The sequence below is a fragment of the Capricornis sumatraensis genome, chromosome 3, assembly GCF_032405125.1.
Source record: "Capricornis sumatraensis isolate serow.1 chromosome 3, serow.2, whole genome shotgun sequence".
Classification (NCBI taxonomy): Eukaryota; Metazoa; Chordata; class Mammalia; order Artiodactyla; family Bovidae; genus Capricornis; species Capricornis sumatraensis.
This window is the reverse complement of record NC_091071.1, coordinates 76,113,164-76,131,293: the sequence shown is the minus strand read 5'-3', so window position 1 is coordinate 76,131,293 and position 18,130 is coordinate 76,113,164. Positions and strand designations below refer to the sequence as shown.

The window sequence follows — 18,130 nt, the reverse complement described above, 5'->3', positions numbered from 1 at the left end:
GTCCCATAAAGCATACATGCTTTTTAACTGGCACACATGGGCTGGTAAGACTGAAAATGCTTACAAGGAGACCAAAGAAACAAGAACAGCACTTATTCTGAGCAACGGTAATCCGGATTTAGAATGTGCTAATAGTGGTAAATCAATACTCAAAAGTTTATTCTGATGAGGATCTCTTTTAACATCTAACAATATCAGAACCTTCCCAGTAATGAAACTAAATTTTACTTTCCTAAGTTTTCTTCCAAACTCTTTACTATTTATATTAAACTATCAATACCTTCTCAAACACACCCTCATTCCTTCTCTTAATAACACCTACTTCCTCTGCCCCTTTCCCATGCATTAGTTCATTCATTTATTCTTTCATTCAGCAAAATTTACTGTTGTCGTTTAGTCTCTCAGTTGTGTCCATCTCTTTTGACCCCATGGACTGCAGCACGCCAGGCTTCCCTGTCTTCCACCATCTCCTGGAGCTTGCTCAACCTCATGGCCATTGAGTCGGCGATGCCATCCAAGCATCTCGTCCTCTGTCATCCCCTTCTCCTCCTGCCTTCAAACCTTCCTAGCATCAGGGTGAGGGTCTATTAAACGCCAGACACTGCTCTATCTACTGGAAACTGAATAGCATATAAAATAAAGTCTCTGCCCTCACGGGGCTTATATGAGAGTGGAAAAATGTACTGGGAGAATAAACGGATACATGTATGAACATATAATATGCCAGCTGACAGTAAGTGCTAGAGAATAATTACGTTGAATAAGGGAGAAAAGAGTGCAGAGGTGACAGAAAGCAACATCAATCTCTGAATTCCAGCTGAGCTAAAATTCATTTTTAATGACCAATCATCCAATAAATCAATTAGGGGCTCTTATAATGTAACCAAAAATTGAATTGTAAACCACCCAACTATTTGCTACCCAATCAGATTAATTCATTGTCTCAATTTCTGGACAGCTTATCAAAACAGCCAACACTCTTTCACTTAAATATACTTTGTTCAAAGTAAAACACTCAAACAAATATGGGAGAAAAGTGTTAAATTTATTACACCTTGGCCAAACCAACATGCTGATGAGGTTTTTGCATGACTTCTTTCCAATTTTTTTCAATACAATGCTTTTGTTTTATAATGTACTTTATAGTTTAGGGATAGATACTGTTTACAGTAGGCAAGACATGGAAGCAACTGACAGATGAATGGATAAAAAAGATGTGATATACACACACACACAATGGGATATTACTCAGACAAAAAAAAGAATGAAATAATTCCATCTGCAGCAACACGGGTGGACCTGGAGATTATTACACTAAGTAAGCCAAATAGACAAAGACAAGTATTATATGATATCACTTATACGTGGAATCTAAACTATAATACAAACTATGAGCTTTTACAAAACATAAATAGACTCAGACGTAGAAACAAATTTACAGTTACCAAAAGGGAAATGGAATAGGAGAGGGATAAATTAGGAGTTTGCAATAAGCAGACACAAACCACTATATATAAAATAAACAACAAAAGTCCTACTGTATAGCACAGGGAACTATATTCAATACCATGTAATAAACCATATGGAAAAGAATATGAAAAAGCATATATATATTATATATATATACCAGAATCACTTTTTATACCAGAAATTAACATAACACTGTAAATCAACCATAAATCAATTCTGAAAATTTTAATCCTTCTAAATTAAACAATAAAAAAGGTTTAGGACTGTAAATTTAGTGCATTCAATTTAAGAAAAATGTCAGTCATATAACTGGAAAAGCTAGTCCTCCCTCTCAAATCAATCAGACAAATCAGACTAATGTTCTATCAAATAAAGTCCAGCTTTACTTTTCAATTCAAATGGAGGGATCAATATGCATTCTGAGAAAAAATATTTTAAAAACCAGTAAAAATTAATTATCAAACACATTTTCTAAAGAAATAGCTGAAAGCACTCAAAATTAAAATAATACAGAATTTAGAGTTCTGAGTAGTATGATGAAGTGCTAGGGAGGCCATGGAATTCCTTTGATAATTGTGTGAATGTACATTCACACCTTGATTTTCAGCTTTTGGAAGTAATTTTTAACAATTAGGTATAAAATTAGAAAGGGTTTCATTAATTATAGTATTCATCATGAAAAAGTTTTCTCATGGTTTTAATGAAAGCAACCTGTATATATTTCTAGAAATTAGTCTAGTGTATTTTATTGATGATGTTGTCATTGTTTAGTCACCTAAGTTGTATCCAACTCTTTTGGACCTCATGGACTGTGGCCCACCAGGCTCTTCTGTCCATGAGATTTCCCAGGCAAGAAGACTGGAGTGGGTTGCCATTTCCTTCTCCTGGGGATCTTCCCAACCCAAGGACTGAACCCAAATCTCCTGGATTATCAGGAGGATTCTTTACCACTGAGCCACCTTGGGAGCCCATTTGATTAATAGAAAGTGGAAAATACTAATGTATGTTATGATTAAATAGGTTGGGAATTGACTGGAATGAATAGTTCATTATATAATTTGATAAAATCCCACAATACTAAGACAGACACATAAAAGCTGAAAAAAAAATGTATAAATTATATCCTTAAGACGCTGCGGCATACAATCCAAGACTGCCCTTTTCAGGACTGAAGGACTAATTCTCCCAGCTGTTATAGTGTCAGCCACTAAGACCTGGCTAAGGGTTGGGGGTGGGGCGTGCAAAATATCAGACACGACTGAGTGACTGAGGACAAGGGCTTCCCAGATGGCTAAGTGGTAAAGAATCTACCTGCCAATGCAGGAGCTGAGAAGGTCCCCTGAAGGAGGAAATGGCAACCCACTCTAGTATTCTTGCCTGAGAAATCCCACGGACAGAGGAGCCTGCGGGCTACAGTCCATCGGGTTGCAAGAGTCAGACATGACTGCGCGACCAAGCACACCATGCATGCAAGTTTTCCCCACCTGTCACTGCTCTCAGCTGAGGAGAGTCACCATGTTCAAGCTCAGGTCCCTGCTGAGCAGCCTCTGTGCCCTAATTCTGAACAATGCTATAGGGCCTTTGCAGCTCTAGCTCCTATGATATCAGCTGATGCTTCTGCTGTGGCTGCACTGCACCCCAACTTGTCCTGTGCTCATCCCACAGACAGTGTTTCCAAGTGCCCTGAGCCCCAGCATACTTCCTGCAGGCAAACCTAGGCTCCAAGTCGGCTCCCTGGAGAACTTCCCTCATCCACAGAACCCACTTAGTAATATGTATAACATCAGGTGTTTGTAGGTGCATTTTCTTTCGGCTGTGGATATGTCTCAAGTGTTGAGAACAGTGGAAAATACATATAAACTACATTTAAATACATCACAAGAGGCCATTTTCAGCATTCAGTATTTCCCACTGATGCACTCGCTTTTTGCTTTGTTCTTAGGAAACTCTCCCTCAAAAGTTATATATTCTTTGACAACAGTCAGTAGAGGGAAGAACTAAGTCAGTAAATGTAAACTGAAAAACAGAAAAAGTGAAAATTGTCATTACTCCCATCATATATCTGAATTCAGAATGTTTCAACACCAGCCAAAATCCTTATTTCTAACCATGTTGCCCCTTAACAAAAATATAAGGCATAAAAAGACAAGAACCCCTTCTGATTTGTTGCACTCTGATTAATCATTAAAGGAAGCTTTCCCTGTGTGTGATGCCCTGGAGGTTTTCATGCCCCAGGGTGATGCACCAAGTGAGACAGTTACTGTGAACACAGGTAGCTGTCAGGAGGAAGTACACATGGAGGATGAGGATCTGGAAACTAGTTATCTTAAATCTCTGAGTTTGTAAATCTCTTGGAAAGGCTTTCTGTATATCCACAGGGTATATGTCTCCCCATTTCTATATCATAGCACTGGCCTAAATCATTCATCGATGACATTAATAGGTAATAATTTAAAACACTTGCTATAATAATAGGCCTTCCCAAGTAGTACTACTGGTAACGAACCAGCTTGCCAACACAAGAGACATAAAAGACACGGGTTCGATCCCTCGGTCAGGAAGATTCCCTTGGAGGAGGAAACGGCACCCTACTCCAGGATTCTTGCCTGGAGAATCCCACGGACGGAGGCGTCTAATAGGCTACAGTCCATATGGTCACAAAGATTCGGACACAACTGAAGTAACTTAGCACGCACATGCTGGTGGTTCAGATGGTAATGAATCTGCCTTCAATGCAGGAGACCTGGGTTCAATCCTTGGGTCGGGAAAATCCCCTGGAGGAAAGCATGGCTACCCACTTCAATATGCTTGCCTGAAGAACCCCATGAACAGAAGAGCCTGGCAGGCTACAGTCCATGGGATCACAAAAAGTCAGACATGACTGAAGTGACTTAGCATGCATGCATGCACACTATAATAACATATACCCCGTACTCTGAGAGACTCATATTAAAAACCCAACTCATATTTACACTTATTTTTTTTCTAAATGCGTAGATTTTAAGCACACAATAAACTGGAAGTGTAACAATCCACCATGTTCTTATCACTTATAATTCCATTAAATGAGAATAATGATTAAAATCAGAAATATGTCCACTAATTTCATTACACATGACCAAAATTTCCTATGTGCATAATGAAAGAAAAAGATATATACTGCTAAAATCCCACAGGTCTACGAACCTAGGATATTCGTTTTTTGTAAATAGAATCTGTTAATAAAATTAGAAATATGTTTTAATGTTTTAAAATTTGATGAAGAGGAAAAAGATGACTGACAATGATTAGAATAAATATGCCAAATATAGTTTGTTTAATTGGTTTTAACTATTTATCTTCAATAATCCATCTACTCATTCTTTCCTTAAAAGAATCCAAGAACAATAAAACCACCGTATTTTATTTGGAGAGGAAAAAAAATAACTAGAGCAAAAAAATAAATGAGACTGTTCAGATTATGGTAACTATGACCAAGGAAATATACCAGGAGATGTGATAGAATGGGGAAAGAAAGTGTGGAGGGATACTTTAGGTTGACTTGTCAAAAAAGGCCTCCCTGATGAGATGATCTTATGCTAGGATCTAAAGAGGAGTCAGCTTTGTAAATAACCAGGACAAAAAGGTTCCAGATGGAGAAAACAGCCAAGCCCAAGACTCTGAGGTAGAAAAAAAAAAGCCTGCCAAGTTCACATTCAGGCAGGACTGTGCCTCTCCAGTGGTTAGAACATGAAGAGTAGAATGCAGGTGAGGTTCAAGACATGGACAGAAAGCAAACTGCTTGGGAACCTGTAGGCCAAGGCAGAATTTTAAATTTTCTCGTAAGCTATCAAAAAGTTTTCAACCAGGGAGTAACATAATGTGATCTACATTTTTAAAAGTTCATTTCTACCAAGTATATGGAAAATGGACCACAATAGGCTAAAGCAGAAGCAAAAGGAGGCCATTTAAAATGTTCCTAGATGTCAGAAGACAGAGGCTCAAGTTGGGATGGTAGCAGCAGAGATGGAGAGAAGGTTATGGATTCAAGTTTATTGGGATGGTAGATGTAGCAGTACTTGAAAGAAGGTCAGAAAGAGGACTCCTTGGTTTTTGACTTGAGTGATCAAACAAATGACTTGAGCAAGTGGAGTTTAGAAAAGGACATAGAAGTTATAAGCCCCTCAGACCCTTTAAGCCAAGCATAACCAAGTGCATACTGAACCTAGGCCAGTCTCCACTGTTCATATCTAATCTTATAGCCTTATATCTAAGTTTAAATACAATTTCACCACACAAACTGACCCCTTCCAGATATGCTACCTTTCTGACTTTCTCTTATTTGGATCTAGACACACTGATGCACAATGTCAAGTTTAAAAGCCCCTTCTTGTCCCCATTATCTCTGTAAAGTTGGCTCCTGTGCACCTTGCCCCATGGCACCCAAATGTTTTCTTTGTCAACGGAGGTGTGGTAACCACGTGAGAAGATCTAAGACTGAAAAGGAAATGCTTGGGCCAATGGGATCAAAAAAGCCTCCTAAGACACCTGTCTACTATGCAATCATTAGTATTAATATTCCAAGAGCCATTAGAATGACTTGCTCTAGCAACAGATAAAAATTGTAGCACTCAGGGGCCCCGAAAGTGGGCAATAGGCTAACAACACATCACTCAGCAGCAGGACCGTATTAAAAACTAGGTTTGTGGATTCCCAGTCCAGTATCTTTCAGTTATATCATATGGCCCTACATCTTTCTATGGAAATGGTATTAAAAGCTGGTGCAGAGGATGGCGTAAATCTACCATTTGGAGGTGTGACTGTGGATTAAAAAACTTTAACTGGCTCCCCTAATAACCTAATAATCATATCTAGCATTATATGTGCTCAGTCAAATCCAACTCTTTGCATCCCCATGGACTATATGTAGCCTGTCAGTCACCTCTGTCCATGGAATTTTCCAGGCAAGAATACTGGAGCAGGTTGCCGTTTCCTCCTCCAGAGGATCTTCCCAACACAGACTGAAAAAGTCTCCTGAGTCTCCTTCACTGGCAGATGGATTCTTTACCACTGCACCACCTGGGAAACCCCATCTTACAGCTATGGAAAAAATACAAGTGAATAAATAGCCAACTTATAAACGATCTTTCAGAATAGATGGAAACATCTGTAAAATACCAATAGTTAAAAATGGTAATCCTGCTATTTGTGTTTATTCTCTCTGTGGCTTTGAAAACTACTCAAAAAGAGGAACCAAAGGGAAGGACAAGAAGTAAAAGATACTTTTCCTATGTCAGCTCTCCCGTTAGACTTCTAAACTGATTCTGAAAGTTTCCCTTCTGCTCCCTTTCTTTGGCAAAGGGCTTGTGGCCATTTCCTAAGTTCTGCATTAAGCTAGCCCTTACCGAGAGTGTCGAAAGGACAGTTCCCAAGTCTGATTATCCTTGTTCAGATACTTATACAATTGAGTTTATTACTATTCCATATCAGCTGACATGTTTCAAAGTAACTCCATAAGACTGCAGAAAGCTTTTCTATATTAATTAAGATCCACATTTATATTGAACCATGAATGACTCCAATTTTCCTTCTCTTGAAAGAACTTAATATATGCCCTAGGGAAAAACAAACTAGAAGCTGAGCTTTCAAAGAAGTAAAAAATAAAAGTCATGTTGCAGATAAAGGTTGGACTGCAAATGTATCCTGCAAATTAACTAAAAATTAGAAGCAAACTTCAAACTGGAAATAAAACCTTGACAAGCAGATCTGCTAGGGGATTTAAGTTTTAAAATAGGAAGAGACAGCTGTTTTCTGTTACAGTCGAAGGTATCTAACATGAAGTAGGGAGGATCCTGGGTTGATAGTTCCTGTCCTCAGAAGCCAAGGGACCTCAGTAAGATGCAGGCTTAGAACAAAGAACAAGGAACAAGGAAGATGACCATCACTGAAGGGTGTCATCAACTGAAACCACTGTCAAGTAAACTCCCTTCAAGTGAATTAGTGATTTGAGGTAAAGGAGTTGGATCCTGTGAATTGTGCACATTATGTCAGACAAATTAATCAGTGGGTTACCATATATCATTCATATAAGAATTTGTGTGTCCACTGTTTTTTGTTTGAGCTTTTTTCCTGAGGGCACTAGTTGTTCATTATTTCCTCCCCACCTCCATACATATACCTACTGAACTTGCACTTCCTACTCACAGAATTTGTTCCATAACCTTTGCTGAGTGAGCAGCGGTCCAGGTCCCTTGTGTCACCTTGGCCACAGCTGACTGAATAAGAGCTGGACATAGCGGGCTAACAGCTCTCTCCAAATATGGACTCCAGTCAGTCACCACATGCTAAACCAGCAACAGGAAGAAATAGTTATTCCAGTAAGGGTGGCCACTTGGGGCCACATGCGGGGACATGCCATCAAGACGAGCAAGACCATAGAGAAATATCAGAGGATGATATGGACTTAGAAAAAGAAGCAGAGACTATGTGCTATGTTTATGGGAAAATAAAGAGGGAGAATGGAGAAAGTGGCTGCCTTGATTTTTGCTGGCTTTCTGATTCCCAAATCCAGTCTCTCATGAGATCAGTGAACTTTTGGCCTTCGGGTACTATAATATAACCTTTCAAACTAGTTCACATGAGGCTCTATCCACCCCAAACAATCAATACCTGGATAAAATACCAGCTAAAGTCCGTTTGTAATATTTCTACCTTTTCTCAACTAAATAAAATTGTCTGCAATCTTGAAAGGTCAAATTGCTCCAGAGCCTGAAAGCAGCAGAGAATAAGAGTACCCCTAATTTTGTATATATGTTAAAGAAAAAAAGAAGTCAAATCCCATGCCCTTCACCAGGATATTATTATTCAGTGGCTTTTACAAGACGCCCCAGTATCTATATTTTTAATAAGCATCCCTGCTGATTCTGAGGAAGGTGGTCCAGTGAGAAGTACTGTTCTAAAGCCTGCTTCAATACTGCTACAAAGATCTAGGCACTTTTGAATTTCTCCCAAGGAAAATCATATTCATCAAGTGTCAACATTCAAAAGTAGCACTCTGCTGCTGGAAACACATATTTGTTTGAAACCCCAATAAGGAGCAAGTATTGTTTCTGTATATTTTCTGCAAATATACAAAATTTGCATTTCATTTTACATAATATAGGATTTTGTAAAACAGCCTGGCGGCCTAAACACAATGTATAATGCTGTTTCCATGAATTCAAACAGCCAAAGACCTAATTTAAAGATTCTGAAGTATAACCAGTTTGTAATTTGAGGATTTCATGTATCATTCCAACTTAGAAAATTTGATTATGAAGGATATTAAGTGATACCAAGAAATTTTTCACATGCAGCTCAGGTGGTAAAGAATCCACCTGCAATGCAGGAGACCCTGGTTCGATTCCTGGGTCAGGAAGATCCCCTGATGAAGGGATAGGCTACCCACTCCAGTATTCTTGGACTTCCCTAGTGCTTCAACTGGTAAAGAATCTGCCTGCAGTGTGGGAGACCTGGGTTCGATCCCTGGGTTGGGAAGACCCCCTGGAGAAGGGAACAGCTACCCACTCCAGTATTCTGGCCTGGAGAATTTCATGGACTGTATAGTCCATGGGGTCGCAAAGAGTCGGACACGACTGAACGACTCACTTTTCAAGGAATTTTTATTTTTGTTAGGGAATAATGACCTGTTGGTTAAATAAGGAAATGTAGTTTTCAGCAGTGCATACAAAACTAGGTAGGGATGCAATGACAGGATGTCCAGAATTTACTTTTTTTTAAAAGTAATTTATTGTGCTTCAACAAACACAATAAAAATTTCAAAAAGGAATAGATGAAATAAATGAGACAAAATCTTGATAACTGCTAAATCTGGAAAATGAGAATGGGGAGTAGAGTTCTTTGCTTTCTTCTTCTATGTATATTGGAGAAATGAGTATGTAAATTTGGATGATGCAGGAGCCACATAAGAACCACACATACAAGTTTAGCACTGCATAAATTAAAATCACTACTGACATCATGAAGGAATGATATCAGAGACCCTTTCATTAGGGACAGAGATGAACTTATTGTTTGATAGTCCTGGACATATAAGAAGAAAACAAAAACCAAAGGCAGAGCATATGGAAAAGAATTTCTTTAATTATTTGGAAGATAGTTTTTATTTTACTGAGATATACAAAAAAGGCTTAATTCAATATAAATAGACCAGAAATAGTGTGGTGAGGGACAAACACATACAGAAATGACACTTTTCGATTTCCCTTTATCTAAAGTGTGGAAGCATGGACAAATCACTTCTGAGATTTGTACTTTAAAAAAAAAAAATCTTACGATGTGGATGACACACACACTTCCTGGCCTCAGTGTGCCTATGGACTGTAAACTACACACGAAATCCATTTATTAATAACACTGATAAAACTTACTTGATGTAGACCAATGATTTGATAGATTTTTCATATCAGTTTTAGGGAGAAGACAGAGAAGAAAGCTAGAGAGGGGAGAAAACACAAAAAGACTGCTATAGTCGAGGAAGGAAAAAGAAAAAGGAATCCAGATCCTTAGGTGGAGATCATCAAACAGCATTTGCTGCCTCAGCTTTTATATTATGGGGAGAGTTATAACTAACAACAACTGATACAGGTTTATTGCTTTGCTATTCTTACAGTTCTCAGTTTCTGCGGATATTGTACCTTCCTTAAAAGGGGGCTGTCTATGCTTCAAGAAATCCAATTTTCAGGTTCTAGCTGTGATAACATCAGCCACATAACATTTCTTTGCCTCAATTTATTCATCTGTAGAAGACTGTTTCACCAGCTTATCTCAAAAATCTCTTCCAGCTTGAAACTTCCTTGACACTGTTTCTCACAAGTGATTTTTTATCTTTAAAATCTTCAGTGGCTTTATTTTGAACTAGTTATCCTACACAGTCCTGGAAAGCAATGAGCCAGAGCAACTACATAAACTGAGTCCAAGTACAAAAATAACCTGGGGGGAGGAAAACTCGAGAAAAGAACTGATTCTTTTGCAAAGGCTAAAGATATTCTTTCCCTTTCTTCAAATAATAAGTGCTCAGGTATGATTTCCTGGTAAATTTTAATCAGAAATAGAAAAAAGATACCTAAATTCATAAGTTACTTTTCACATAAAATTTAAATTGCAAGTAACTTTTCTAGATCATGTATATGGAGGGCACACTTTAAATCTGCATTACTGGCAAACACAAAGAAATATGCTGAAGAAATATACCCAGCTAGTATTATTTTTAAAAAGGTGAGGGGAGAATAAAGAATCCAGATTCTATCCCAATCTAGTTCGTATTTTAAAATAAAAATATTGAAAGCATATAGTAATGTATAGTTTAAGACATTTTATTTGCACAAAGAGATAAAGCATATTCTATTTGTGGCATCAATTCATTTTACCACTCATGCATTATGTAGACACTGCAAATTGTTAAAAACAAAAAAAGTATCTATGGCCTGTAAAATGGTTTTCGGCTGTGGTTTTGAAAGGCCACATGAGATTTAACATTGCCAGTCTGGATTCTTTCAAACTTTCTGGTCATTTATTTCTAAGTAACAAGTGCAATTCTTCACTTTTTCTATGGGGGAAAAAGAATTGCTAAAATGACTGGAATGGTTAAACAAAACAAATCAAAGAGAGACTATAAAGAAATGAGACATCGTCTCCTATAATGTTTCAGCCATAAATAATAGTCAATGGAAACCCAGTACATCATCTCAACCAAAGGTCAGAGATAATTGGGCCTGAAATATCATCTTGTAAAGGGTTAATCTGTGTCAGAAAGACACTGAGCTTGGGGGAGTTACTGACATAGAGTCCACCTGTCCCCAAAACCTCCCTCCTTCCAAAGAACTAAGCATATAGAAAGGAATAAAAACAAAGGTTCAGTTCTAAAAGCAAAGTCTAGGTGCAGAAAAGAGAACAAAAAGAATGCAAGAGATTTCCCTGGCAGTCCGTGTGTTAAGTCACTTCAGTCGTGTCCAACTCTTTGCGACCCAGTGGACAGTAGCCCACCAGGCTCCTCTGTCCATGGGGTTCTCCAGGCAAGAACATTGGAGTGAGCTGCCATGCCCTCCTCCAGGGGATCTTCCCGACCCAGGGACCGAACCCGCATCTCTTATGGCTCCTGCATTGGCAGGCAGGTTCTTTACCACTAGTGCCACGTGGAAGCCCTGCCCTCGTGGTCCAGTAGTTAAGATCCACTTTGCAATGCAGGTGATGTACGTTTGATCCCTGGTCAGGGAACTAAGATCCCACAACGAGAGAGCCCACTAGCCACAACTTCTGGGCCTGAGCACTCTAAAGCCCGTGCCCCACAACAAGAGAGGCCCCCACACCTCAAGGAGAAGTCCCTCTGCTGCAACAGGAGAAGCCCCTGTGTGCTGCAACTAGAGAAAACCTGTGCTCCTCAACAAAGATCCCACAGGCTGCAACGAAGACCCGGCACAGCCAAAACAAATTAATGCACAAAGGAGCCTTCTTGCCCAGCTCTAGGACACACTTCTCTTCACAGAAGTCCCAACCCTTGCACCAAGGAAAAGATGAGCAGGGAGGGTGCCTCTCTGATGGAAGTACCCTTGGGACTGGACCCTAGGATTCAGGCCAGAACTCTGCTCGGGCCACAGCACATCTGTCTGTGTGCGTGCAGGGCTCTCGCTGAAGGTCACTGTGGGACAGGACATAAAGGCCCAAGTAGGGAACTGGTCAGAGTAAAGCACAGCATAGCACCCTTCTTCCACTTTGCCAATCTGCTGAACCAGATCTGAAGAAACATTGTCACTCAGAATCAGATGTCCTGCTCTAGAGGGTCACTACCCACACTTGGGCCACACTCTGACTTGATCCTGACACACACACCCACTCTCTTTCTCTTTTTTCTTCCTCTATTAACCTAATCAGTTCAGTTCAGTTCAGTTCAGTCACTCAGTCGTGTCCAACTCTTTGCGACCCCATGAATCACAGCACGCCAGGCCTCCCTGTCCATCACCAACTCCCAGAGTTTACTCAGACTCATGTCCATCAAGTCAGTAATGCCATCCAGCCATCTCATCCTCTGTCGTCCCCTTCTCCTCCTGTCCCCAATCCCTCCCAGCATCAGAGTCTTTTCCAATGAGTCAACTCTTTGCATGAGGTGGCCAAAGTACTGGAGTTTCAGCTTTAGCATCACTCCTTCCAAAGAAATCCCAGGGCTGATCTCCTTCAGAATGGACTGGTTGGATCTCCTTGCAGTCCAAGGGACTCTCAAGAGTCTTCTCCAACGCCACAGTTCAAAAGCATCAATTCTTCGGTGCTCAGCCTTCTTCACAGTCCAACTCTCACATCCATAAAGGACCACAGGAAAAACCATAGCCTTGACCAGACAGACCTTAGTCGGCAAAGTAATGTCTCTGCTTTGGAATATGCTATCTAGGTTGGTCATAACTTTTCTTCCAAGGAGTAAGCGTCTTTTAATTTCCTGGCTGTAGTCACCATCTGCAGTGATTTTGGAGCCCCCCAAAATAAAGTCTGACACTGTTTCCACTGTTTCCCCATCTATTTCCCATGAAGTGATGGAACCAGATGCCATGATCTTCGTTTTCTGAATGTTGAGCTTTAAGCCAACTTTTTCACTTTCATCAAGAGGCTTTTGAGTTCCTCTTCACTTTCTGCCATAAGGGTGGTGTCATCTGCATATCTGAGGTTATTTATATTTCTCCCGGAAATCTTGATTCCAGCTTGTGTTTCTTCCAGCCCAGTGTTTCTCGTGATATAATCATAAGATGTTTATTCTCTCTTTATTCAAAAGAAACCCTGCCCCTTCAGCTCATCTGGTAGACACAGGCTTTCTCCCAGTGCTCATTCACAAATTCAAAGCAGGAGTAAACCCAGGCCTTTCTCTGTCTTCTTCCCTTCCTCTGTTCAGCTCCTAATGCTTAACCTAGCCCTACCTTTTGATAAATACCCTTTTTAATTTAATTATTTTTTCTTTTACTTTGTGGCTGTACTACACAGTACGTGGGATCTTAGTTCCCCAGTCAGAGAGAACTCATGTCCCCTGCATTGAAAAAATGGAGTTTTAACCACTGGACCACCAGGAAAGTCCCGATAAACACCCTTTGGAGGCATTTTTGCTTAGCTCTGTGCCTCAGAGCCTGGTATGATGCAAGAAACATAGCAGGCCATTCATAAATAGGGAAATGATGTATTAAATTCCCCAAAGGACCATTATGCCATCATCAGACATTTCCTTTCCCCATCCTGGATCACAGGGATAGTTCAAAATCAATTTTTCCATCACCATGATGCACAAACAAATCTATCATCCATATTCCCATCTTCCATCTTAACCCAAACACACATTATTGAACACATCACAGACAGTAAAAGTGCAGAAAAAAGGAAAGAGAACAATAGCTGGGGGAAAATAATCAACCGTCTTCTCTCTTTTCATTAACCCTCTCCTTATGGCAAGTATCTGACTGTTTAAATTTGTTGCTTCTACCCTTGGAAGAAAAGCTATGACAAACCTAGATAGCATATTAAAAAGCAGAGACATCACTTTGCTGACACAGGTCTGTATAGTCAAAGCTATGATTTTTCCAGTAATCATGTCAGGATGTGAGAGTTGGACCATAAAGAAGGCTAGACGCCGAAGAATTGATATTTTCGAACTGTGGTGCTGGAGAAGACTCTTGAGAGTCCCTTGAACAGCAAGGAGATCAAATTAGTCGATCCTAAAGGAAATCAACCCTAAATATTCATTGGAAGGACTGATGCTGAAGTTGAAGCTCTAATACTTTGGCCATCTGATGCAAAGAACAGACTCACTGGAAAAGACTCTGATGCTGGGAAAGATTGAAGGCAAAAGTAGAGGGCAGCAGAGGATGAGATGGTTGGATGGCATCACCAATTCAATGGACATATACGTATAAGTATGTGAAAGTCACTCAGTTGTGCCCGAGTCTTTGCGACCCCATGAACTATACAGTCTGTGGAATTCTCCAGGCCAGAATACTGGAGTGGCTGGCAGTTCCCTTCTCCAGGGGATCTTCCCAACCCAGGGATAGAATCCAGGTCTCCCACACTGCAGCCTGATTCTTTACCAGCTGAGCCACAGGGAAGCCCAAGAATACTGGAGTAGGTAGCCTACCCCTTCTCCAGGGGATCTTCCCAACCCAGGAACCGAACTGGGGTCTCTTGCATTGCAGGTGGATTCTTTACCAACTGAGCTACTAGGGAAGCCCCCAGTGGTCATGGGTTTGAGCAAATTCTGGGAAATAGTAAAAGACAGAGTAGCCTAGTGTGCTGTTTGTAGTACATGGGGTCACAGTTGGACACAACTTAGCAACTACAAACAACAACCCTTGCAAGAACAAGGTACACAGTGAAGCTTCTCTTTGTTTGCTGATTCAAGACTGGAAGGAAGTATATTCAGAAGAGATGGGATTAACCTAGGAAACACTTTTTTTTTTATAATTGTGATGCATCTCCCCACAGCTGCTTGGTTCTTGAAGTTTAATTTGCTCAAGTCAGCTCCATACTAGAATCTTGAAAGAAAATCATAAAAATTAAGTCCATAAGCTAATCATCACTTACAAGGTATCTGCCTTCTGCAGTCAGAAGCTTCCAAACTGAGGAATTCGCTGAAATGAAAGAAAAACTGTGGAGTCCAAAACTCCATTTACCTTTCACCACAGATTCACCATAATCAATTTCCTTTAGTAAATAAGTTTGGCTTGGGTTGAAAATATAAAAGATTAAAGAAGGTATTAAAAGAACCGGTCAATTCCCTTCTCCCTCTAAATCACTACCAGCTCTTCCAGTTTCTGAGTTAAAATTGATCAGTTGTTATCATATATAACTCTCCTCTTACAATATGAATAATAATAGCTCCTAGGCTCTGTACTTCATATATATTCTTTCGTTTAATCCATTCCAAAAGCCTGGTGGGTATGTTTTAACGTACCCATTATACAGATGTGAAAAGTGAGACCCTAAAGGAAACTAATGGCAAAGAACTATGTCAGTTAATAGAGCTATTTAAAATAGGCCATGCTAATCTTTTGCTAATATTGTAAGTTACTATCTTAAAGATTATATGAATATAGAACTTCTAAGATTTGTTAATTAGAACATTTTAAAATGCATACCTGTTTTTTCCTTGAATTTGCTTTGGGAAACAGGCCTGCTGACAACACAGATGTAAATGGAGAGCAGCATAGCTCAGGAAAAGGGTTTGGAATAGATGGCATTTCCAGAACATCAAGATCTTTCTTTTTTCTCCTACACCGAGAGAACATAGGATGTAATTTACATAAAACAGAATGTAAAATATAATTGCTGTCAGGATTAAAAAGTTAAGGCCAGAATGCCCCACTCTGTGACAATACTAATGTAAAGTATACAGGAAAGGTCTGTGGTGTACTTTCTGTGGGTCAGAATAAAACATGTCAATTGATATAAATCAATCTCCTTTTGCATTTCTTTCTTTCTTTCTTTTCTTTTGGCCTTTAAAAAGAAAATCACCAGGCCTGGAAGCCCCATTTCCAGCACTTCGGATAATTTTCCTGAAACTGACATACAGACTACAGAATTATTGAAGTAAAAATCATCCTGAGGAGTTAGACATTGTTTTGCATCCACTAAACTGACAGTCTATAAACATTTAGTGAACTCATCCCTATTCTATTCTACTAATCACTTTTGAAAGTTATGGTTTATTAATTATAGCTGTGGTTCATCTCACTTCAAATTTCATTCACAATGTGGCCCACACACAGTCTGCTGATTTTTCAAGTGCTTATAGATACTAAACTGCAAGGCAGTGTTTTTGAGGAGGTAAGTGAATAGAACTTGCTAGTATTAATGTACTTTGGTCCACTGCAGAGTAATTTTAACTTCAGTGAAGTTGAAGCACTTTGAAAATCTGAAGGAAAAAAAAAAAAGACATCATTTAAATGTATGAATATAAAAGACTATAGATTTTTGTATTGTTGCAGCCTTTTTCTTTCCTAAAGTATGTGTGAAATTGTGAATTCTACAGGCACTTAGGGCTGAATGCTATGGAGATTGGGAAACACTTTAAAGCCTCTATTCTTTCCTGCTGAACAGCTAGACTGCTCAAATGTCAATCCGTACTTTGCCTCTCCAGGGTCGCTCTAAGACTCCATGTGGGAGGCGAACTGATTTATTCTGATTTTTTATAATACATAAAAGGGATTTTTTTGTTTGTTTGTTTTTTAACGCAGTAAAGAAGGAAGGAGGGTGGTCAGCCTGGAGCTTGGCCTCCTAGTTCACATCGATGGGGAGAGGCGAGAGCGACCCGGAGCTCTCAATGAATCGGTGATGCTATTTATAAGGCGCTGGGAGATCGCAATGTCCTGCCCATCCGGTAGGTTCTGCCAGCTCAAAGGGAATTGTCTTCTGAGACTTTCTCAAACTTGCCCAGATCTGGGCACATGGCTCACCCCCTAGGACCGCCTCCTCACCCCTCGCCGGCTGCCAACCCAGGACACTCCCCCGCGCCCTCCGAGGGCTGCCTACCTGTCTGCCGCACAGCCGCGGGTCGCGTCCGGAGGGGGCAGGAGCGCCCGCGCGTGCAGCCAGGGGCCCGGCGCCAGGTCGCGGGCGTCGCCCCTCCCCTGGGCAGCGCCGCACACCTGGGCGGCCAGCGGCGAGTCCCGGCCAGCCGCCCGACCCGCGGCGCTCTGCCCATCTTGCAGGGAAGTGGTCATTGTCGCCGGCCGGGGGACTCGGGCGTCATGGGAGACCCGGCGTGGGGGTAGAAGGAGATCCGGCGGCGGGAGGCGAGGTGCCGGTTCGGCAGCCCGAGCGCGCTGCAGGTGCGGTGGCCTCGCCGCCTGCGCTCTGGACCCGGGCGGCTCAGACGCTCGGCCGAGCGGTAGGCGAGGCGGCGGGGGAGGGGAGGGGGCGGAGGAGGAGGGTGGGGAGAGGGGAGGAGCGGCGGGTGGGTGGGGGCCGCGGGCGGCGGGGCGAGGCGCGGAGGGGGCGGGGAGGGCGCCGGGCGGGCCCCGCTCGCGGTCCGTGGCGCTGGGGGGCGCTGGCTGGGGGCCCGCGCCCCTGACTGCCGGCCCGCGAGGCTCGGGCCCCGGGCTCCCCAGGTGGGCGCCGGAGCGCGAGGCTGAGCCCGAGGTCGGGGCGGATCCGCGTCGCGGGAGGCGGGATCCATGTGATCGGGCGCTCCCTCGGGGCTAGCCAGGCAGAGCGCAGGCGGGGCAGGGGTCTGGGCAGCCCTGACCCCCTAGACCTTTTCGTTCTTCTTGCTCTGCTATTGGAGAGCTGTCGCTGGGCCGCCATGACAGGCCCACCGTGCCAGGAGAGCGGGGGACCAGGTTTGTCCCAGTCTTTCCCCCACGTGCCTCTTGCTTCCACTCTGCAGCTGAGGACACCGGCGAGGGAGAAGGGGTGGACAGGGAACAGGCAGTACAATCGGTGCCGAAAACTACGGAGATGTTTGAGAATTCTGAGTAAGGTATGAGTAAACCTGACGTCTTAGGAATTAGGAAAATTATTCATTTTCTTCTGATAAGAGCAGCTCGCATCTAATGAGCCCCTACTCTGCCTAGTCGCGTTCTACCTCACAACGGCCTCATAAATTAGACGTTTACCCCGTTTTACAGATAAGGGAATTGAGGCTCCAAGTCATGGAGTA

General features: G+C 41.7%; 1 protein-coding gene across 1 annotated transcript in view; it reads right to left on the bottom strand.

Annotated features, from left to right (window-relative positions):
• The window catches only part of GRB14 (growth factor receptor bound protein 14), a 123,268-nt gene extending 106,076 nt beyond the window's left edge, over positions 1-17,192 (bottom strand). Inside the window, exons 1-2 of the mRNA XM_068967291.1 lie at positions 17,002-17,192; positions 15,609-15,741 (exon numbers count right to left, since the gene is read on the bottom strand). Coding sequence (XP_068823392.1) covers positions 15,609-15,741; positions 17,002-17,192 — 324 coding nt within the window. The remainder of the gene's footprint in view (positions 1-15,608; positions 15,742-17,001) is intronic.
• Between the last annotated feature and the right edge of the window lie 938 nt (positions 17,193-18,130).